Below are 23,429 nucleotides of genomic sequence, written 5' to 3'. Positions count from 1 at the left end.
CACTCACAACCAGAACCAAGCCACAGACCATGCGTAACTACTGGCTAATTCTGATGCCCTGACATCATGAGACAAGGATAACAACAACAAAAAATGGCTGTTGAATGGTTTTTTATATCTACAATTACTGCAAGAAAAAATAAAAAGCAACACAAAACCACCAGACAGCATTTTCTTACAAATGATTATCATCATAGTGTACCCTTAATACTGTAGCTTAGTGCCATTCACACAAAAATGCAATCATATTCATTCGGCTTTTACTTGGCAAATGGACCTCTTCAGCGTTGCATGTTGTGTAACATGTGATTTTCTCACAAGAAAAAAACCAAACAAAAAACAATAATCTGCATCAGACTGCAAAATGTGGCTTTCAGAAAACAAGGCAACATGGAAACAAAATAAACAGATTCAGATATTTTCAAGTAAACAGAGAAAAGTAAATCTAAACACGATGAAGTGGACTCAGAAAAGGACTGTTGTGTTGTTCACATTTGCTTTAAGGGCATCATGTAAGGTCCCCTAACTGTGTAACATGTCCATCATGGCGGCCATCGCATGGAGGTGGAATGTGCTTCCGAGCTTCTGCCAGCCGCCTGGTCTCAGTGTTCATCAATCACTCCACATCTGCACATGCTAGACCTCGTAAAAAGTCCCCAGGATCACTAAAGCGTGATCAAAACACATTCTGCTTCAAGGATCGCAAGGCTTCAAATCTCTCAGAGGTTCCTGTCGGGAGCAATAAAACACACGGGCCAGCGGTGGAATTGAACACGGCACAATAAAACTACTGGCTGATCATCACTGAGCCCCCATCAATAAGGAGCCAATTCTTTCAAACGCCATTAAATAACACAAAACAGAAACAGTTATTGTTGTGGACTCTTTGTGCCAACTTTAAAAATGCTGAGTGTCTAACGCAGCTGAACACACTGTAGTGATGTGGCCTGGCACAGCTGCGAGGCCGCCACATTCACACAAAAATATGGTTTCCCGTATATTTTCTATTGATACCAGCTGGCAGCTCAATCAGAGCTGAATCAGAACAGTGTGTAGTCACCTCCACCAGACACATCAGGGAGTTTAACCTCGGCTTCCAACAATGTTCGACAACCATCACTCACTTCTAGTATTTCTCTTCTCGAGAGGCACAAACAAGAAAGAAGCTGTCCCCGCAACATGGTGTTTGGCCTGGTGTTCAAAAGGGTCACATTTTCAGTAGCAGAGGCCTCGGCTAAACTCTTAAGGCAAGAAATTAGTGTAGTCTACGAAAAGCTTATCTCAGTGCAGCTACATACTGTGTGTGCAATAAATTCATAGACACTTAAGACACGCAAATGAAGCGCTGACCTCATTGGAACTATGCAAATAAATACAGAGAACTTGGTATGTTGAGGCACACTTAACACACAGCAGTTGGACAGCATAACAGTGATGTTGCAGGCTGATTTTAGACTAATTAAGAGGCGTTTTGTGCGACACAGTGTTTCTAAAAAAAGGGAACGAAACATCCCGTCAAGCCCAGCAAGGACACCAACACAAGAGAAGCCAGTGGTAGAGAGAATAATCTACTAGTTTTTGTCACTTACATGCAAAATATATGCGACAGTTGCAGATGTTGAGAGTAGTAGGAGAAAAAAACAATACTGTATTTATGTTTATATGCTACATAAGGAGCAAAAGCCAGCAGGTGATAACTTAACCTCGAATTAAACCGACTTGTCTGGCTCTTCCCAAAGGTAGAAATAGATCCATTTGGACCTCTAAAATTCACAAAATAATATGTTTAATCTGCGCAAAACTGCAAAGGAATCCAGGAAGTCGCTGCTTTTGGCCAAGAAAAACAGTCGCCCATAAAACCTTAAGTTGTTGATTACTCGTAAAAACATGTTATCAATCAATAAGGGAGTGTGTGCGCAGACTTTTGTTACAATGGGACAGAATCAGGGTTGATTTTTCACCCGTTTCCAGCATTTCTGCTAAGCTAAGCCAGGCCTGGCTCTTGCCTGACATTCATCATGAAAACAAGACAGAAAGAAAGAGTAAATGTGTTCCCTAAAAAGCTGAATTACTCCTTTATAAAGTGTGTCTGCACGTATGAGCGACTCTATGCTGGCTTCTCGAGTGGACGAGACACTTTGGTTTATGATCACACCGCCAGCCTCTTTGATCCAAACAGATTTTTATCTCGGAAGTCAAAACACATTTAGCTTAAGACTGCATTCTGCTCGTATTTTGGTTCTAATGAAATGATGCTGTGCGCTCTGTGTGCCGGATGAAAGGAATCTAAGTGCAAGACGGCAAATACAGGCCTACAAAATGCAAACACTCACATTATACGTTTGTTAGCTAAAGCATTCAGAGCTTTATACACATCAAATGAATATGAGTCCACCTTCACAGATCAGTTAGTGAAAATCCATTATAAAGAGTGTGTTAGTGCTGCTTAACAAAAGGTGTGGAAGAGTCGCAGAACCTAGCATGCCTTGTGCTTATTATAGGGATCAAAAAGCCAGATATCCATCAACCAAAAGGTTCTGACACGTATTTGGCAACTCGTCGACTCTTCAGCTTCACAAATTGTGATGATTGAGCTCATTTCCTGGTCTCCTGCATCAAAACCCACACAGGCACTTTATCAGTTAAAAGAGAGGCATCTGGATCATACCGTAACATCTGGAAGACTTCTCTGAAGTCTATGGAAAGGGAATCAGGGGACTTCCAACTTCGACTTATTATTGTGTAATTATTGTGTAATATTCACAGTCAAAGAAAAAAAATGGTGATTTAAGAAACCTTGTCCTGTCAAGTAACGTGGTTTAACTTAGATTTGAATGAATTCCCCTTCAATAGACTGGAACAAACTGAGTGAAATGTGTTGGAGCAGCCAGAGAGAAGGCACTGAGACTTGGTTTCTTTCTCATGCTGCTCCTTCAGACGTGAACTGAAGGCCGAGTTGATCCGCAGGATTTCACCTCATACTTGGTTAACCTGGCTTTCAACAGTCACTTCTTGTTGCATACTGGTAAAAAAAAACAAAGAAGCCCCAGTTGTGCACGTGTCCAGTGAGGTTCAGGTCTACCGCTAACGTTATATAATACTGGGGGCAGAGGTGCGTTGTGACTGGGTGTTGCTGTGACGTGGGGGACGGGGTGCGTGAGGTATAACAGTTGACTGGGGGGTTGAAAGGTCGCTGAGAGCTTGGGAAAGTCGACATGACTCCGATTGTGCTGCAGGTGCAGGGTTGGCGAGGCAGTGAAGTCAGGTTTCAAAGTATTTGTAGATGGCTGTGACGTATGTCATGACACTTTGCCAGTCTGGCCTCTCCGTGTGTACCATCTCATTGATGTCCTGCAGTCAAAGAAAAAGAGAACATTTATTTTTAAAACTAAAATGCAAGTAAAAACTGAATCATTTGATTTCAGTTTAGATAAAACAATCACAAGCAACTGAATTTTTCCATGACCTGATAAAAACAAAACTAACTGCCAGCTTAAACAGCTCCAAGTCTTTCTCTCAGTCAGATACAGGACAGGTGCTTCCTACTAGTGGAGAAGTTGTGCTGAAAGCTGGATTTTGTTGTGTTCAGACTGAGGAAGGGTTAACCTGAGGAAGGTTAACCCGATTCCCCTCATTTCTAAACTGCTTCCAAAACTAATTGAGACATGTTAGCACCAGGGTCCTATTTGCTAACGTGTGTCCCAGATGATCCAACCGCAAGTGGTCAGCACTAAATACAGGTGGGAACACACCGAGGAAGCGGTCCAGGACACTTCTGTCCTCATTTACTTGACGGTCTGAACAAAATGAGTCATGAGCTGCACTATATGACCACTTATGAGATTCCACCTGCTTTTTGGGAGGATTAAACTGTGTAAAAAGCCGGAATTATCATCCACAGGAAACCTCCTGCTCATCTTCAACAAGGAAGGTACCAGCTGACTTTTGTCAGCTTTTATAGCCTCTGGACACGACACGGAAGCTCCAATAGTCTCAAATGAGATGGTTAATCAAAAGCTAATGACACTGGCAATATTTTAGTCACAATTCTGAGACTTTTTACATGCAAACTGGATATACCAGTTTAAGCCGATATACCGATTAAGCCCAGCTGCCGTTAAAACTTTACTTAAAATTTATTTAACTACCAACAACCAGGATACCCAGACAATAAACAGGAGCTATGTTCTCTATAAAGGCAATTCTACGTATTTTCTTCCCTGTTAAGATACCACAGGAAGCGCTACAGAAGAAGTCGTAGAGGAAGAACAAAATTCATAACCAAATGTAGCAACACCATGTGAACTTCTCTTTTCCACTTTAAGCTCTGTTTTATGTTTTTGTAACATTCAAAATGATTTCACCCTCTTGGATTTTGATGAATCATACCTGCTCGCACACACTTCCCTGCAGCTCTTTCTGTTTTTCAAACCAGGGCGAGAACGGCGAGTATAAATGAATACCCGGGCTCCTCATTTGCCACCGCTTCACAGCATATCCACAGTACGCTCCACATAATGCTGTTACAGCTCCTACTTCAATCAGCTCGGAGTAATACAGCGACCCACAGCAACAACTGACAGTATTTTCAGTGTTTTTAACAGACACTTCATTAGCACATTGGTTCTTGGATCGTTCACTAGAATTTAAAAGCAGTTCTGAGGGTCTAAACAAAATCCAGCCGCACAGCTTGGGTTTGTAATGAGGGGAAACACTGGCAGATAACTGAAGTTTATGAGGTTAAAAACAGAACTATAAAAGGCTCACTATAACTACAAAACAAACCCCAGTTCATATCTTGGTAATGATTAGCCTCAGCAGTACAATTTACTGAAATTCACCTGCATACTGAGTGAGTTTAGGTGAAAACAATAGAAAAAACTATTTAAAGAGATTTTGGGTAACAATTTGGCTATAAAGCTCACCAAAGTGCATTTGATGCCGACGCTCTCAGCAGCCTGGAAAGCTAAGCTGAAGTTTCTCCTCTGAGGATAAAAGGCAAGAGTTTTAACAAGACTTTAAGAAACATGGAATATGATATGTAATTGTTGGTGGCTTTTACTCTGAAGTCTACTTGCCTTGTCTTGGCTGGTGAGCTCCTGGTAAGGGATGTGTGCAGGCAGGTAGGTGTGGAGCACAGCGCAGAAGGCCAGGCCATCGTTCCAGCTGCTGCTGAAGTTGGTAATATCAATGTTCTGAAAGACACAACAAGGATCCATTTCTACTTTGATTTAACTCTACAGAACATTTACAATCATAGCAAAATCGATCAGAAACCAATTTCTGAGTCCGAAATAAGAGAATCCAACATTTCATCCTGTAGATGGATGTCACTACCAGCCACTGAGCAGCTTTCTACATCGCTTCAAACAACATTATGGTCACGATAAATTCTGCTGTCCTGGGAATGTTTAAAATGATTTACCCACAGAGAGCAGCAATTAATTCTGATGAAAGTGCTGGGATGTTATGTCAAGTATCAACATTACTCATCTATATCACATCTATCAACTCTTCCACCATCAACCGTCGTCTGACCTTAAAAATAAAGGAGTTACGGGCTCCTGCAAACAACCACTGAAGTTCTGTTTAACTAGATGCTCAAATCCCCTCAATATCAGAATCACGATCTTCCTCGTACGCAATGATTTACAGAGAGCTTAGTGTTGTTGTCAGATAGGTACTTACAGGATGTGCTAAATGTTGCACACTTCCTGGAGAAGACTTAAAATGCCATAGTTACCAAAACCTCCGTCCCTTCAGTATGGAAAATTACTCCTGAGGCTCCTGTTTAGTGTTAATTTTTCTGTCAATTCATAGACGTGTATTGTCTCTACATGTTTACACAGTCATGCAGGAAAAAAAAAAAAAAGAGAGGAGGGGGCAATGCTGTCAACACGTAAAACCTACTAAGAGAGATGAGTCACAAATCCGTTATGCATCTGTAACTACAACATCACACTTGTCTTCTCAGGATAGTTAGAACCACTTGTTGGTCGGATGTTTTGAGCAAAAGCCAATTTAACTTATTTGCATTCAATATGAGACCTTTGTCGTAGTTTTCATTGCTGGTGGTTCAGTAAACCCTTCCCTTATGTTGCTCATATAACGTGTCAGTGCATAAGGAAACGGCGCAGCCTCCTTTTAATGCTTCTCATTTTAGCTCCGATTGTTCGGTCCTTGTGAATAACACCAACACCAGAGCTAATACAAACCGACTGCTGGTTGTTTTCATTAATACCGTTTGACCGGAACAAGAAAACACATCATGATAGTGGGTGGGTTTTTACATCAATATGGAAGTAAAGGAACGCTGACTGAGATATTAAAACTAGATGACCCATTTTTCTGTTCGTTGTATTTCTGTAAAATACAAAAACAAAACCTGTCCAACTCTGAAACTGCCACTTATTAACAACAGTAACCACATCTTTCACTAAATCAGAGCCCAGAGAGGTTTTATCTGAATAGGATCAATCCATTTTGGATCTAAAGTTTCCAGTTATTCACAGCACAGGTACTTTTTATAAAGTCACTGCTTTGGCATAAAATCAGCCCTGACTAATGACAAAAATAGCTACAGTCAGTTTAACCTGTTTTCTTATTATTACCTCATCTATTATCATATCACAGCCGAGTTTCTCAGTCTGGGAACCAGACGACTCTGAGAAACATCATTTGCTCTGGCAGGTTTATACTGAGCTGTGGGTGTGAGTTTGTCCTTTTACATCCAGAGGCATCTTAATCGGAGTCCAATGATATCGAGCTTTGGATTTGAACATTAAGTAGCCAACACAATCATAGATTTCAAACCCATACCAAATATTTAATAGCTATTTTACTGAGCGGATGGGCTAATGAAAGCTGCCGACTGTGCTGTAGCTCTACAAAGGCTGTTTTCTGCAGTCTTGTTAAAAGTGGGGATTATCAACTAAATTAATTCCTTCTAAAAGCCTTCCTTTGCCATTTAAATTAGTAGCTTTGTGCTGTGGCTACTTCCTGAGATTTTCTGCAGCAGAACAGGATATCCAACCTTCCTTGTCACAACGCGGTGCCAAATTCAAGCAGAAATAGATGGCAATGATTTACTGGCTAAACATCCAGATATTTTGTCATGTTCAGGTCTATTTTGCACACCTTTTTGTCAACTTTCAATCTGAAAATCTCTTTGGAGTTTGTCTTTAATTATCATTTTCTGCTCAAACCAAATGAAAAGCTTCACACTGCAGACACTTCTGATTAAGCGGCGACTCGCACCTGATAGCCCTCCGTCTTCTTTTGGCACCATTTCAGCAAAGCATTTCTCTTGGAGCCTCCATACTCCCTGGCCAGTGCTGACAGAGGATCCTTTCTCTCCTCTCTGTTACAGAAAACACAGAACAGATGTGTAAGCAAGCATCTTTTAAAAGAGTAAAAGATTTACAACCCTTCTAAACTACCATGTTACAAAACGAGTAACATGGTAGTTTCCCCAACCACAGGATGTGTCCTCAAGCAGGGTTGTTTAAGGAATCAGAAGCTCCTTGTTACATAAATAAGGGTTAAATAACTTAATCCCAGCAGCACTGAGAGGCTCTGACTTATATGCTTAGTTGAATAAAGGCATTGACTTGCTTTTTGGCCAAATGGTGTGTGTCACAAAGATAGTAATGAGGTCATTTAATGTTTTTAGTTAGCCAGGAACAGCTGCAGCAGGTTACATGTTTTGCAATCAGATTAAAAACTTTTATGAATGAGGAGGCGGTGTTACACAGAAGACAGACAGGTTAAAACCGAGATACGGTGTCCTTACGAAGCACCAATTAGCATAACAAATAGGTGAATAAATGCATGGACATGCAGTACCTGAGGCGACTACGTGTAGTGGGGGTGATGGAGGCTGTGGGGGAGGAGGAGGACAGGGAGAGTGGCGAGGAGGCTGCACTCATAGCCATTAGGGAGGATGAGGAGGCCCCATCTGAAGCCGACATGTCCCTCTTGATCTCCTCACTGCTCCTGCGTGACACTGCTGATGACAGGGGGACATAACAGCCTTAATATTTTTTAAACAAACTGCTGTATAACAAATTTATGCTCGTTTTAAAACGTAACTAGCATTCTAACCTGAAATTGCCTTAGAGGTGTCCATGTTGGAGACCCTCTGGAGGACAGGCGTGGGTCGGCTAGCCGAGGCTCCCCTGAGAAGGTGCTCGCCTGTGGATACGTCACAATATTTACGTCACATTACTGTAGGAGTGATTCTATGACTGACTTCCTCTGGAATTAAATGTAACAGGGGTCATTAGAGAGCCCCATTCCAGTCCCTCTAAGCTCAGGGAATACCGACGCATGAGGCCGATTCGCTCACCGAGAAAACAATAAATCACAGAAAAGTAAACGGAACATTGGAGACTATGGCCAAGATTGCACGTTCGCATGATGCACTTGAACTCATTACTGAGAATCAACGGAGGGAACCGAGGCCTCATTATCTCCCTCTTATCATCCACTAAACATACAGGAAACATGCTAAGTCCCAACTCCGGCCTCTGGGGAAAAAACAGTCCCTTTATGTCATGAGAGAGGGAACAGTCCAGTCCTGGACATGTTTACGTCCTGTGTGTGACGCATATTGAACAGGACACCTACATTTCTACCATTTTCACATTAAAAATGACTACTTATACAGGACATGGAGTGTATTTACCTGGCATGGTAATATCTGTGTAGCTCGGCCTCTTATCAGTCAAGGATGAGAGAGGCTTGGCTGCTGACATAGATCCAGATATGGAGTGTCTCTGAAACAGCAAAAAGGTACTTTAGCAATATAGTTTAATCATAATCAAAGACAGCTACTGTTTTATAAGGCAGACAAATACAGGGGATTTCTTTTCTTAACCCATTGAGGCCGGGAAAGCATTGCCACATTTCTACCTTTAAAGCCGGGTGCGCTGTTGCGTTATTCTACCTTTAAGGCCGGGAAAGCGTACACGTCTTTTTTCATGTATAAAGTTGTTTTGCACCAATTATTGGCCTCTGCGCCAATTAAATGCATTATAATAGACACGTGAGAGTGTCGTCATGTTCCTCGTGTCATTGTTTTGAAGTTAAGTTACATCGAAAAAAAAAAAAAAAAGTTAAGTTTCATCGATGGAGGACTTTCAGTGGGAAGACATTTCAGACGGTAGCGATTGTGAGGAGTTTCTTGGCTTTGATGATGCTGAAGATAGATTTCAACCGCACACCAGGGGAGAAAGTCGATTTACCTGCAGATGCCACACCGTTGCAGGCATTTAATCATATTTTTACTGAGGAGCTTTGGGTGCATCTCGTTTCCGAGACGAATAGATACAGTGACCAGGTACATCAGACTCCAGCTCGAGCAAAGATGGCAAGGTGGTCACACGTAACTGTGCCGGATATGAAAACGTTTATTGGAATGTGGATGGGCTCCTTGTGCTGCCAGTACGAAGATATTACTGGCGATAAAATAAATAGATAAATAAATCATTTAAATATAAAATTTACTTTAATTTAATTTTATTACTGTTTTCTAATTGAAAATAGCGCTGTTCCTGCACTTTACTTTTTATTTTATTACTTTTTTTTTTTATTGAAAATAGTGCTGTTCCTGCACTTTACTTTTTACATTTTCTATTTTCTTGAAGGTGTATGTAAATAAACTCAATTTCCAAAGAAAGCCACAGGTGTTAGCTCTCAAATACTTTTTGAATTTTGTTTCTATCTGCTACAGAGGCTGAGAAATCAATCATTTAGTAGGCGTTGACACAATTGCTGAATTTCCAGAAAAACTTCAGGTTTTAGGGGGTCTTTCTGAAATCGCCCATAGGTTTTACAGGCATTCCTTTCCAGGCGTTTTAGGCCTAAATGGGTTAATTAATAGATTTGGAGTATTTTTGGCACATCAAAGAGGCTGGACTTGACTGTGGCAGTGCAAATGCGACTGGAGCATTAAATAAAATGTAGAAATACTTAAAGCAGTTAGATTTACAGATTAGGCTCTCAGTTAAAAAAAAATATATATAGTATTCGTCAATATCCCGTTTCTCTTTTCCCAGCAGTTGTGTCAAGTTGGTTTAAAGTGAAGCCAAAGACTATTTAACAAATTGCAGGCAGAAGGCTGACAGCTGTGAAAAAATATGTACATAAACAAATGAAAAAAATCTAGAAAAGTATGTTTGTATCTTTTTAAATACTGCTGTGTTGCCTTTGCGAATGTTTTGGTATATAAAAGAAGTAGGAAGTGTAAGTTGGGACATTCAAACTGCAAATTAAGCAGAACTGAATCTACATCCTGACAAACAGGAAAAAATATTAACACCACATGCGTAGCAAGCTTTTTTTCCCGTACCTGTATGGGTGAAACAGCAGCTGCTGGGGGGGTCTTCATGGGACTCGGGCTTAGAGGGGTTCGGGGTAACGGGGAAGCTGAGGCCGTTGGAGCCACAGAGGCGCCATTGGAAGGTGGACCTACATCAACAAGGAGAATGTGACAATTTCTGAAAGTAAAAAGAGACAAATCTGCCGAAAGAACAGGTTTTAATTATATTTACACCAAGGGACAATAAATAACAAAACAATTATGCATTGTAATTGAAAAGACAATTTAGAAAATAAAGAAAGTGGGAGCATCTTATGATCATGGGCTACCTTGCGAGGCACTATCAAAGCTCTTGATGAGTGTTTTCACAGTGGGTGAGGGCTCTGAGGAGGTGGAGGATCGCCTGCTGAGACCCATGCCCTGTCTTAGAGCCGCCAGGTCTCTCTCCACTGCATTCATGTAGTTGTACACTCGGCCTCTTTCCTCGTCCTGCCTGGAAAACATGCACACTCTATTCAGTATGAACTCCAACGCGGTCAACTTCTAGGCAACTGACCTAAAAAAGCATGACTATGAGATTCACGAAAGTCAAATTATCACAAACATCTAGAGTCGCAGCCAGATAAACAAATAAAACGTTCCTTGTTTTGTTTAGAAACATAAGACAGAGGATGTCAGTGTGACCGCTGGATCTCTTCCACACGTCCGTCTGTGGGTCTTACTTGCGGCTCTTGACCTCGTCCAGCTCTTTGCTTAGCTTCTCGTTCTTCTCCTGGGCTTCCTGGAGCCGGCGCCGCAAGTCTCCTATCTCTTCCTGCGCTTCCGACTTGATGTCATTAGCGATAACAACCGCTGTCTGCAGATCAGCCTGGAACTGACGCCACTCCATCGACTCCTCCTGCACAATCAAAAAAAGAAAAGACAACAGCTGATTATTTTGCACCAAAATGTATTTTTCATGCAGTTCAGCAAATTGGTATTGCCATTTAAAATTATATCTGTCCTGCATTCTTGATACAGTCATTTCCATTAAGATAAGATAAGATAAGATAAAACTTTATTGTCAACCAAATTAAATCGTGCTTTTGACTCATTTAGAGTTAAAACAAACAAACAAAGTATAAAAATAAGCAGTGAGATGGTAAAAGTAAAAATGTACAGAATTGACACAGGTATTTACAGAAATTGTACTAGTAGTGGTAAATATTGCACCGGTGTAATAGTATAAACAGAATAGATTATAGGCACACAGAGTTGTATTGATGTAACAGAATAGTATTGGTCATAAATATATATGTATATACACAGATTACACATTGGGGGGTAGGGCCAAGAACAGTTTTTTTATTGCATCTTTGACTTCAAGGCCATGATTGCTTTGGGATAAAAATAGTTTCTTAGGCGATTTGTCCTGGTTTTCATTGCTCTGTATCTCCTTCCTGATGGCCAGACTGAGGTCCAGTCTTCTTAGCTTTTGGAGACACCCAACTACACGTCGTGTCCAAAAACAGCCAAAGCCTGTTGAGGACTGATGCAACAAATAGCCAACGAACCTCTGAAAATGAGGATATTCTGAGAAAAACCTGAGAAAAACCCTGCATGAAGCAACAGGGCTGCATCCTTTGTGAGCTGATGTGTAAGAAACTTAAAGTTCTTTCTGAGAAGACAGAGAGGTTCAAATGTGACATAACCTGGATTTACCTTTCAAAAAGCTGTAAAATATTAATTTCTCTGCTCTCCCATTTGAACTAGTAATTATTAAAGTCATCAGGCTGAGCTTTACCACTCGCTCCCTACTTTTTTCTGTTTTTTTAAATTTGTCTTCGAACATCTGGTACTCTGTCCTGATAACTTCTTTCTTATTTTTTGGAGGAAAGTTGGGATTCCAAAGAGACCAAAACCAAGCAGTTACTCCACATAGTTTTAAACCAGCTCTCAATTTATGTCTTTGGGAAAATCTGACTAGAATGGGTTAATTCAGTAGTAATTGGTTATTTTGGCCACTTTAGGAACTAAAAATTCACATTATGTAATGATCATTTATTACAAATAACACCACTTTGTCCTGTTAAGTGGGATTTGTGTTCACCTGATGAATGTAAATGAAATATTCTCTCCTTTTTACCATTATTGATCATTTCAGCCACACATTGGTATTTTTTTTGCTTTTAGTTTTGCATTTAGTTGCTTATGGCATGGAGTACAAACATAGCAACACAGAAGGATTACAAGTGCATTTGTAATGATATTGATTTTTGTTTCTTTGTTTTGAGTTACTGTGGTGGGGTGCTTTTCCTTCCCGGTTTGGGCAAAAGCCCAAGGACTGAGGGCTTTTAAATCTTGGCACAAGCTCAGCAGGCCATATCATGTGCAACTGGATTTGGTTTAGATTATCTTCTTTTGAGTACGGTTATATCTAGTTGACCTGTAGTTTTAATTTCTGTAATAATCTTGCACTTTGGGGTAAATAAAACCCCATTTTTGAACATCTTTGCCTGTGTTCTCATTGTGTGCTTGGTCCCTAACGACTATGTTTTGGTCTCTAAAAGCTCTGCAGGAAAACATCCATCCCTTCAGCTGCCAAACAGCCAGTGGAACTTTGTCTTCAGCTCTAAAACTTTTCAGTAGGACAGTGTGACGAAAACCCCAGACAGCTGAAAGGAACTGCAGATTTTTGGATACAACACTAAAAGAGGATCTGCAAGGAATTCATAACACTGGTTAACACTAGAGTTGGATTGAAAAAGTGGGAAAGATACTGAAGGAAACTGCAGCTTCATTTCGTAATAACACGGAGACAGAGAAGTTTTATACCTGAACTCTGCCGACAAAAGGATGGATTTTATCAGCGAGCATTAACTCCAGTGATGGAAAATATAACAAGTACTGTCCTGAAATATCACAGTTTACTGAATACTTTCTCTCTCACTCAACATGCAGGAGAAAAGGGATTTTGGCACGCATATATCATGAGTTGAGGGCTGGAACGAGTCCCTTCTTGTTACCGTGCAAATCAGGTCGGCACCCTTCAAAGTTTAAGGAGAGTTTTTGATGTGAGCACATCGATTTTCTAGAGGTGTCCTACATGCTCTCCTCAATAATTCCACGGCTTCAGAGGGTGAATCCCTGTGTCGATAAAATATATTCGAGCTGGGACGTAACTCGGCTCCAAAGTATGCAACACAGTGTAAAAGGCTGAGGTTCTAAGGCTGAATAAGGACATGTATCCTTGGAAGAAAAGCTGGGATAGTTTTGTTACTTTTCAAGTTGGGATTAAACTTCAACGTCGCTTGCTCGACAGTCTGGTTTTCCTCTTGGTTTGACTTCGTTTGAAACAAACATGGCTGCCGCTGGAGAGCTAGGGTGTGTAGATTCTGCCATCGAGTCTGTTCTACAGGATCTCCACATTGCATTCATTTTGAAAGACGAACAGAGGAACGCAATAAAGGCTTTTATCGATAGAAAATATGTTTTTGCCGTCCTTCCTACAACAAGTGTGTGTCGCTAAATCTACGTCACATACTACGTTGCTCTTATTGGTTGTAGGTCTATCCAATTGAGCGAAGAGGCATTTTTTCTCCTGGTTCGGTTGAAACACGCCCCATACTCAAAACTCTATTGAGCGGTATCAGACTCACATTCTGACTAGAATCGTGAGTATGACGTAGTCAGGCTAAGAAATATCTGCCCATGGTTTTAAAATTAGCTTAAATCCATACAATGAGACTCCTTCTTCCACGTCCACATCCCAGATGCATCTAAAATGTGATTACTCTCCCCACGCCTAACAATTAGAGCAATCCTTACCCCAGTTTGTGGGTTCTGCATAGCCTGGTTCCTTTTGCTACAATGTCTTTGACAAATATGTAAAACTGCAGAGGCCACGTGACTCAATTTATTTTGTAATTACACACTCACCTCTCATTGGTGGTTGGAGTTGACAATGAGGCTTCAGGGATTTTTCTTAACATGCTATAATGCCTTTACTTTCAGCTGCAACTTACCCTTAGCCTGCGGTTAAGAATCTTAATCTCTCTTTCCATGTCATGCTTCTGGTCCTGCAGTTTTTTCACAGAGTCTGAAAAAGGAAAGATTTCGTGGTTTTATATCCAAAAGGCAACAGAAGAGGCAGAAACAATACCACAAGCTTTCTCAAAAGACATCAGTTTTGGTTTCTCACAATGATCTCTGAATGAGGACTGGCTGCTGGAGGAGCCATGCGGGTGTGTTAATCTATTGCTGAACATTTGGAGATTACCACAACTTTGCACTCGTGTTACACGTTCTGTTTCCAGCTCACTTACTCTCGAGGTCTGAGATAATGAGGTTGTCGTGGAGTTTGAGAGCTCGGTGCTGCTCCACTTCGTCTTCCAGCTCAAAGATCGTTTCCTTCATGTCGGCGATCTCCGTCTCTTTCTCCTGAAGCTCCACGCGCTGCTTCTCCAGAGTACGCTTCAGCTCAGCCATCTGCTGCTGAACCTGCTCCTGGAAGTCTCGGTATTCTCTGTCCAGCTGCAACACGGGATGAAAAGAATCCTTCATGAAGTATCAAAAAGCTATGAGAATGCATAGCTGACCAAATGGGACCAAAGCTTATGAAGTGTCTTTTTTCTTTTAATTATAAGTCATTGTGCAACTAAACTTGACTTTGGCGCTCTTATGTCTACTTATACATTTGTGAGGTCTTAATAAAGAACAGTTAACATCCTTTAGACACTGGAAAACTGAGATACTTCATGTGTGACGCAGTCTTTTTAGTGACCCAGAAACTTAAAGACTTAATTAGGGTCAAACCTCTCAATTTAGCTTCTCATTACTTGAGGAAATTGATGTCCCACACACAGTCTTTAAATTTGACTCTGAAGTTGTCTTTGAGGCTTCAAGCTTTCACTAACCTTGCTGAAAGCCTCCTGCAGCCGGTTGAGTTCACTGTGCGCTTGTTGGAGCTCCTCCTGTACCTTTGCAGCCTTGGCTTCAGCCTCCTCTTTGGCCAGCCGTACCCCCTCCAGCAGCTGGCAGATGTCATTTTTGTCCCCCGCGGTGTGAAGAGAGTACAGCTCTGCCACCCTCTGCCTCTCTTGGTCCAGTTGGGCTCTGCAGCGGCTCAGCTCTGCCTGGTCGCTGCTCACCGCAGCCTTGTATTCCTCCAACGCGGCCGCCATGGAAGCTCGATCCTGCCTCTCCGACTCCATGATGCGCTCCATCTGGTGGTTCCTCTCCTTTAGAGCTCCGATCATCTCCTGGGCCTCAGCATTGTCCTGTTCAGCCATCTTCAGAGTGTTGGACAGGTGCTGTTGGACTCCCAGGAGCTGCTCTCGCTCAAAGCGGGCGTTATCGGCCAAGTCTGCGTAGCGCTGCTCCAGCTCCATGTAGCGACCACTCTTTATGTCTTCCTCTAGCACGTAGGCTATATGATGCTCATCCAGCAGTGAGCGCAGGTATTCGATCTGTCGGCCGTATAACTCCAGCTTGTCACTTTGTTGGCACAAGGAGTCCATGAGAATGACCTTCTCCTCGCCGAGCCGCTCGTTCTCCCCATTCAGCTCCTGGGTGATTTGCTGCAGGTCAGCCAGCTCCTGTAGCGTGGCCTGAAGCTCCTCCGCAGTGCTGTGCTGGTTCTCCTCCATCTGATGGATGCGTTCGGTCAGACAAGCAACTGACACCTCGCTGGCATTCCCACTGCTCCCCCTCCTCGAGCGCTCTGTGCTCGGAGCACACTCAGACTCAGACGATGAGGAAGCTCCAGAAGGGGCGTCCAGAGCATCATCACTGGAGGTGACTGCCTGGTAGACCTCACTGGATTCACTGTCGAGGTTGTCCACTGAGCCTCCATGCTGGTGTCCTGTGAGCAGATCTTCTAATGAGCCTGGGGCGGAGCCTTCCACCGATGAGGTCAGCGTACCTGTGCAGCCGCCATCACTGTGTGCACTGCTGGTCGCCAGGTCTGGGCTCAGGGATGGGTAGTTGAACAGCTTATCAGAACCATCCAGTCTCTGCTCCAGGGAGAAGCCCAGCGCATTGAGCCGGTCTTTTAGCATGCGATTCTCGCTCTTGAGCAGGTTGAGCTCTACTCTTATGGCCTGGTTCTGCTCTTGTAAAAGAATCAGAGTGGACTCCACATCAGCTGCTGTGATGGCTGAAACCTGGGGCTTCTCCTCCTCCCCAGCTTCTTCCTGTAGTGACTCTTCTTCGCCCCCCAGGCCAAGCTGGGCCCTCATGTCCCTCAGCTCACTGCGAAGGTGGAGGATCTCCACATCTTTGCTCTTGGCCAAACCTAATAAGTCCTTTACTTTGGCTTCTAGAGCCACTTTATCACTGATCTGGCCATCCGATTTAGACTTGCTCATACGGCCCTCTGACTCTGTTGGGATCTTGTTTCGAGAGCGCTTTCCTGAGGCCACATCCCCCGCCGGTGTCCCAGATACCAGCTGCTTTTTAGCAGCTGCTGTCCTGGAAGTTCGAAGACGGTCTCTTGAACTCGGCTCTTTGGAAGTCGTTGATGTTGCGCGCTTGGATAAACTACCTATAAGGACAGAAAAGCTAGTTCCTAAGAATTCAAATTAGAAAAGACAAAAGGTTGATGTGCATCTATGAGCTTTCAGATACCTGATGTTGTCTTTGGCTTAGAATCAAGGCTGCTCGCACTAGTTCCAACAGAGGCAGTCTTCTTGGTCTTAGTGACAGCACTACTTGATGCTGGATTCCCTCCGGCCATGGCTGCTAAAAGATCATCATTGCTTTTCACCTAAGTGAACAAAAAAGAAAAAAAAGAAAATAATCATGTTATTCACACACGAACAAAGAGATAAAATCAAATTTCAGCCTCTCAGCTGCTAAACAGCCCCTCGCAGGACAAGTTTTACCTTAGGCAGAGGGGCAGTGGTGATACTTTTGGCTGCAGACTTCCCGGTGCCAGCGGCGAACGCAGCCTCTGACTTCCCTCGGTCTCCGCTGACCTTACTCACCGCTGGCCGGACCGACTTCTTCATACTGAGCTCTCTGACGCTGACACATTTACAGCTCACTCTGTAGACAAAGGAAGGAGGGAGAAGAAAGGTAATGCATGTCAGTGTGCAGAATGATGCCTCCAGTTTTCCATGAAAGACGAATTCTTTCCACAGAGGCTATTCCCTCGGCACCAGAAAACACCAAGTCCAGATCAAGTAGTTGAGCAATAAAACCTCTCTGCCTCGTAGATTCGAGGTTAAGTCTGGGAGGTGAAGGCTACTTTTGTATTTTTCCTGAATCCTTCATGTACAGCACAAGTTGAAAAATGCGTATTGAGGAAAATCAAAGTACAGGGGCGCACTTCACAGCTGTGGAAAACCTCCCCAGATACGGGTCTGCAGGATAAACACCGAGTTCAATTCTTCTCTGGGCCAAAAAATACCTCCACTAGATGGCTCTTGTGTGTTTCTGATAGTTGACCCAAGTCAAACTTACATGTGCCTGTCAGCTGCAACAACGAAGGTAACTGATAAGGACTGTGTGGGTGGTTGTTTTTAGCTTTACAGTCTAGTTTTCAAAACAAAGAAAGATGATGAAGAAAGGAAGCATTTTTCTTGCATTTTTGAACAACGATCTGCAGAACCAAAAAAGGTAAACTTGTCTCCTTCGCACGTCAAACACTGAAAATGTCAAAACAGGTTTAGTGAGGCAGAAAATGTGTTGTTACTGAGCACTGCTTTTCATCTGATACTACCAAGAGATGAGTTAGTGCAATGCTTGTGCAAGCTGCAATCATACCAGCTCACAATAATCATTGCTTTATTCAAACAACTTGACAATCCAGAGAGATTCCTCATAACAATTTAAACCTGGCAAATTCTTTAACACACTTGGTTGAGCTGCATTTCAAAATCTGTACAAATAATTATCCATCAAACACATGACAGCTTGAGTTGTGGTTTACCAATAAACTGAGTTAGTTGGCCAGTGATGAAACTGTAAATGGTTGTGACCATTTAAAAAAAATGATTTGGGGCTAATTTGGAGTTCTCTTAAGAGGGCAAAGTGAGCTAAGGGATTTATTGTACACAGGAAGCCCAACGACAGTCTACGTCTGTGTCAGTGCTCCGTTTCCCTGAGCAGAAGTTGGTTGTTTAGATATGAACATAAATATCATAAAGCACGAACAGTAAATCAGACTTTAAATAGAACACTGAGAAGACGACCACCAGACTTCAGCCCGACTACAAATATTTAGACAATTCAGCAAGTAAATCTCTGTTTGAATCTTGGCTACATGAACTCACAAAACAGAGATGAATCAACATTTTCGTCATATTTCTGTTGTATATCCCCCTAAAAATCCTAAATCACCTGCTAATAAACTAGAACTACGTGAATAAATATCTTATTAATGGATTTCAATGGTGTTTCCTTGACATTGACGTTACATTAAATTAGTCATCCTGCTCAAAATCTTCCACTTGGAGTGAACTGTCTACCTGTGATCCTGATGCAGGGAGGTGTTTAGCTGCGACATATACCTGAACGAAGAGAGCCTAATGTAAGAGGCTGTAAAGAGTCCAAATGGACCGACTGAAAACTGCCAAAAATCATCTTAAAAGCCATAACATACATGTCAAATACTGTTACATGTATCATTACTCCCTACATCTGATGACTTCAGTGGTTACAACACATGACATATTACTCTGTGTCATTGTTTATTTAACTAAACTGGGCCAAAATGCAGAAATACCCTGTGATGAACTAACTCCACCCTCACTGCTTTCATAGGAAGGATAAGAAGCAGCCAGGTGATGCTAATTAAAAAAATCTGATTAACTGAGGAATGGGCCAAAATACCAGCAACAGTGTGTGAAAACCTTGTGAAGACTTACAGAAAACGTCATTCAACGTCTGTCATTGTCAACAAGGGGTATATAACAAGACAGCCAGGTGCTACTGATCAAATACACTCATTAACGGATCATCACTAAGTGTGAGCACCTCTATAAAAGCAGGAGTTTTGTCAGTTTGCTAATCTGGAGCATTCAAGTGTGTGTTAACACAATGTCAAGGAGGAAAGACATCAGCAATGATCTTAGAGAAGCAACTGTTGCTGCCCATCAATCTGGGAAGAAGAAACATGGAGTTTACTTTTACATTTCAGATCAGTTTTAATTAAACTAACATTGAAATGTTGTTTTAGTCGTCAGAGGTTGTATCTACCTATTCTAAAGACCTGGTAAGGACTTGATGATTTTTTTGACCGTACTTCCACCATCAACGTCTTTGGAATGGGTTAGCTTTAAAAGCATTTGTACAAACGCCAAAACCAGAAAGTAGGAAACTGCTGGGCAGTGAGAGACGGTAGAAAAGTTTAGTCGAGAGAGCCAGAGGAAGAACTCCAACCAGCCTGAAAGAAGGAGCCATGTGCACCGTAAAGGTCGGGACTGTTTTTCTTACAGTGGTGTAGATCCAACGTATTGATGGGATCTTGAGCTCTTTAATGTACAGAGGAATTTCAGATACAGGCTTAAAAGAAATCAGCTGAAAAGGACAAGAAGCCACTCTTTCAGCAGGATAATGATCCCAGCATACCAGAATATTTTTGCTCTGGAGAGCATCAAAGCTCTCCTCGAGCACATACCCCAATGCTATAGAGCACCTTTGGGATGCCACTGACAAACATACGCTGGCCTGTTGATGAGTGAAAGTTCTGCCGGCTAGAATAAGGAGGAGAAACTGGTCATCTTTATATTAAAACATCTTTGAATGCAATGAAACCAATTCTGTTTCAAGATGGGTTTTAGTGTCTAAATATTTCATTTTGAGGTCAAAGTATGAATAAGTTATTAAACCACTTGCTTGGTTTCAGTCTGACAGAATCACATGCTCTGAGCCGTCTTCTTCATACTGTAACAGCCCGTTTCTTATGACACCGTTGACAACACCCCTAATCGCTGGCTTTGTTTGTCTTTTCACAGCCTCATCTGTCTTTGTGCACCAATTGCACTGCTTGTGTTTCTGTTATATTTCTATACGCATGCAATTATCCCCAAACACATTGTGCAGGGCGTTTTCTCTAAGTACTGACATGTGCACTCAACAACTAGCCAGTTTTCTGAATAGCTGAATCTGTGTCAAAGCAGATGTCAGAAATGGAGAGCTGCTAGCTGGAGCACAGCCCTTTTCACTGGGTCTGAATAGACATGGGACCAACAGAGCAACTAAGTGGGGCAGAGTCAGCAGCCTTTTCTTTAACTCTCCCTGTCTCCACTCTGCAAAACAGTGTGTTCTAATCACATACCCCGTCGACAAAAAAGTCCATTTGAACACCAATAAGAACGTATTAATTTACATTTAAACCATACAGGCTGTACTTCCATCTCACTGGGTTTAGTAAGTCAAAAAACAGCTCTTTACCTCTCGCCGGAGCAGTTTACATGAGCATCTGTGATTAATTACAAACACAAACAGGACTGTGTGTCTTCTGGTGACTCCAGAATACCGTTTATGGCATATAGATGATCAGATTTTTAAACAAAGCTGTAGTTTTAATGACAGCAGCCAAACTCCATCACCCAAACCAGCAAAATTATCTCCTTAAATAAAGTTGTCTGCTTAAGGAGGATAATTATCGCAAATCTTGAATAAAACGGAGCCAAAGAAAAGTCAAATTTACAAGTAAAACCGATTTATATGTGCAGTTCACAACAATACGATGTAACCTTTCAGCTGTGTAATTCAAGAAGCACAGAGCAAGAGGACAGACGTTTGAACTTATTCAAATCAAACCTACAGTACTTCATCCCAGCAGTAATTAATGCAATGAATCTGATTCAAGGCTCACTAAGGGGACAAGGAAGCACAGTGCTCCTTTACAGACGACTGAACAAAAACATGGGAGAGAGGGAAAAAGACAAAGAATAAACAGTCAGGGTAGAGAAGGCAGCAGGGGGAAGTTGTGGTCTTTTAATACCCCTTCCCTGCTCCCCTGACTTATTCATGCTTTTACCGCGGGGAGGCCAGTCCTTGCCATAACATTAGCTTCCTGTGGCGGCGTCTCCCATGAAAAGAAAATAAAATTCAAAGGGGTTGACTCTGCAAGGGTGACTATGCAAGGACAAGAAGGCACCAGTGTGCCTGAGACAGAGCCGGCTGTGTCAAACCCTGAATTCAATTTACAAAAATATGCCTTACTATTAATAGGCTAGACTGGAATGCAACGTATCAAATGCTTTGCAGCCATCATCAGAATTCTAATGCATTACATTTATAAATTAAAGATGACTGAACAAAGCCCCTTTTCATTAAAATCACCTGGCACTGATTATCAGGACCCTCTACATGATCTGTAAGAATACATTTCCTCCATAATGGAAAATCCCACTTGAGGGACCAGGTTTCTAAGATAAGAGGGGTTTTCTGCAAAACACTGTCCAGATAGGAAACTAATGGTCAGGCAGAGCCAAAAAGGAATAGCTCTTCAGTCCCATGTCCTAGAAGCTCATTTAAAATGTGAGCTGTGAGTGTGAAATATTGCCTTTTCCAATATGTTCAAGGAAAACTTGAGAGTATGACAGAGGAGGATTCTGTAAGGTACACACACATGCTCTGAAGTAGTATGGCCTTCGGGGGGCAGGCAAGTATAAGACACTTAAAATATGCAGTAAACAGTTGATTCTTCTCAGGTAGGTGATAATGTTCTGGACAACACCTACATTAGCAGCCCCACAAACGTTAGCCACAAATCACCGTTTCATTAAAATATACAATTAATCAACACGTTTGTTTTACGTGAAGGCAGCTGGCCCACTTTGTAGATGATCCTTTGCGACATGAGCGCAAGCGAAAGCCCAAAATTAAGGAGATAACCTAGCAAGCTAGTTAGCTTTGCAGTCAGGCACGCGGGGAATTTCAACAATTGAACTTCCTGTTTGCCTAAGCGCTTTCAAAACAAAAGCATGGAGAGAGAGACACGTAAGCACGCCCATCAACTCTGTGCGAAACTATAAAAATTACGTTAAAAAGCATGAGAGAACCAGCCAATTACAACCTATAGCCAAACTGAATAATAAGAAAGAGTAATACAGTAATGCAAGTAGTCAGAAATGTAGTTTGAAGAGGCAGATATTTATAACGAATAAAATATTTGATGTAAATTATATAAAAATCTGAACGTTAACCGAATTAATTTTGCCAAATTGTATCACAGACTGAATTTAAAACCTATACCAAATTGGGAGTAAGTCAACTCAACAATAAGTGCAGTTTAAGACACGCGGAGTTAACAATAAGACTGAAATTTTGAATCTTACTGCTACGTGACATCGACTCATGCTGGCTTATTTTGAAATTAATCAAATGAAGCTTTAAAGCGAATCTGCTAACTTTACAGCTGAACTAGGAGCTCCTCTGCTGGTTAAATCGGTATTATGATTCGATTTAACGATGGCAAAATTAAGAGAGCGAGTTATTTTGTACATTCGTGTGACTCTAGAAAGGTTTATTTACCCCAGCTGTCTTTAAGCTAAGCAGAGGCTCAGGTAGCTAATGCTATCATTAGGCTAACAACGTTAGCATAGCCGGCAAAACGACAACGCTCTGTCAGTTAACTGTTAAAATAAAAAAAACATACCTAAGGTTCTCCTAATTTCTCCAACTTGTCAAACTGAGAAAAGCCCAAACAGCATCCATTTGTGGCTGCGAAAAGTTTTCTAATCCCACAACTTTTGAGGGTAGCATCGGTTTCGGATGTCAGCTCCTTTCTGTTGGCAGCAGCCAGATGATCCACTGCCCCCTCCTCTGGTTGCATCACCTCAGCATCACACTCTCCTCAGGAGGGATACTTACTGCAGCTGAGATGTTTAAGTATGCAATTGGTTTATTTACTGTTGCCTCAAAAGGGTTGCTGGACTTTTAGCCCAAAAGTCTAAAGAGTTTATCACACACCTTTGGGCAGATAACCGTTTGTACTCGCTGATTAGTGTCAACCCCCTTTCTTGGTTTAAATAGATCTCTCCCACCTTAACGTAAATGTTTGGGGTTGCAAAATCTAGGAAAGATTTCAGTGAGGATTACACGTAAAATAAAAAAAAGTCATATCCGGGCCCTTGACGGACACACACAAACACCAAACACCTTTCCTCACTTT

At 41.9% G+C, this 23,429-nt stretch overlaps 1 protein-coding gene across 4 annotated transcripts; it reads right to left on the bottom strand.

Annotated features, from left to right (window-relative positions):
• Positions 1–94: 94 nt before the first annotated feature.
• On the bottom strand, positions 95–23,076 carry specc1la (sperm antigen with calponin homology and coiled-coil domains 1-like a). Of its 4 annotated transcripts, none has more exons than XM_075468265.1 (16): positions 22,914–23,076; positions 17,185–17,347; positions 16,928–17,066; positions 15,217–16,844; positions 14,626–14,833; positions 14,326–14,399; positions 11,044–11,219; positions 10,651–10,814; positions 10,352–10,521; positions 8,687–8,777; positions 8,104–8,193; positions 7,846–8,008; positions 7,258–7,360; positions 5,079–5,195; positions 4,926–4,985; positions 95–3,351 (listed from the first exon to the last, which is right to left on the bottom strand). In XM_075468265.1, exons 2-16 carry the CDS (start codon positions 17,308–17,310, stop codon positions 3,262–3,264), a joined length of 3,399 nt encoding a protein of 1,132 aa, XP_075324380.1. In that variant the 5' UTR covers positions 17,311–17,347; positions 22,914–23,076; the 3' UTR covers positions 95–3,261. The 4 variants fall into 4 exon arrangements, with proteins under 4 accessions (XP_075324380.1, XP_075324381.1, XP_075324382.1 ...); XM_075468266.1 differs by having other exon boundaries at positions 7,846–8,005; XM_075468267.1 differs by having other exon boundaries at positions 10,352–10,470.
• Positions 23,077–23,429: the final 353 nt, after the last annotated feature.

Source organism: Odontesthes bonariensis, chromosome 6, assembly GCF_027942865.1.
Source record: "Odontesthes bonariensis isolate fOdoBon6 chromosome 6, fOdoBon6.hap1, whole genome shotgun sequence".
NCBI classification, from domain to species: Eukaryota; Metazoa; Chordata; class Actinopteri; order Atheriniformes; family Atherinopsidae; genus Odontesthes; species Odontesthes bonariensis.
This window is presented reverse-complemented; position numbering and strand designations above follow the sequence as displayed.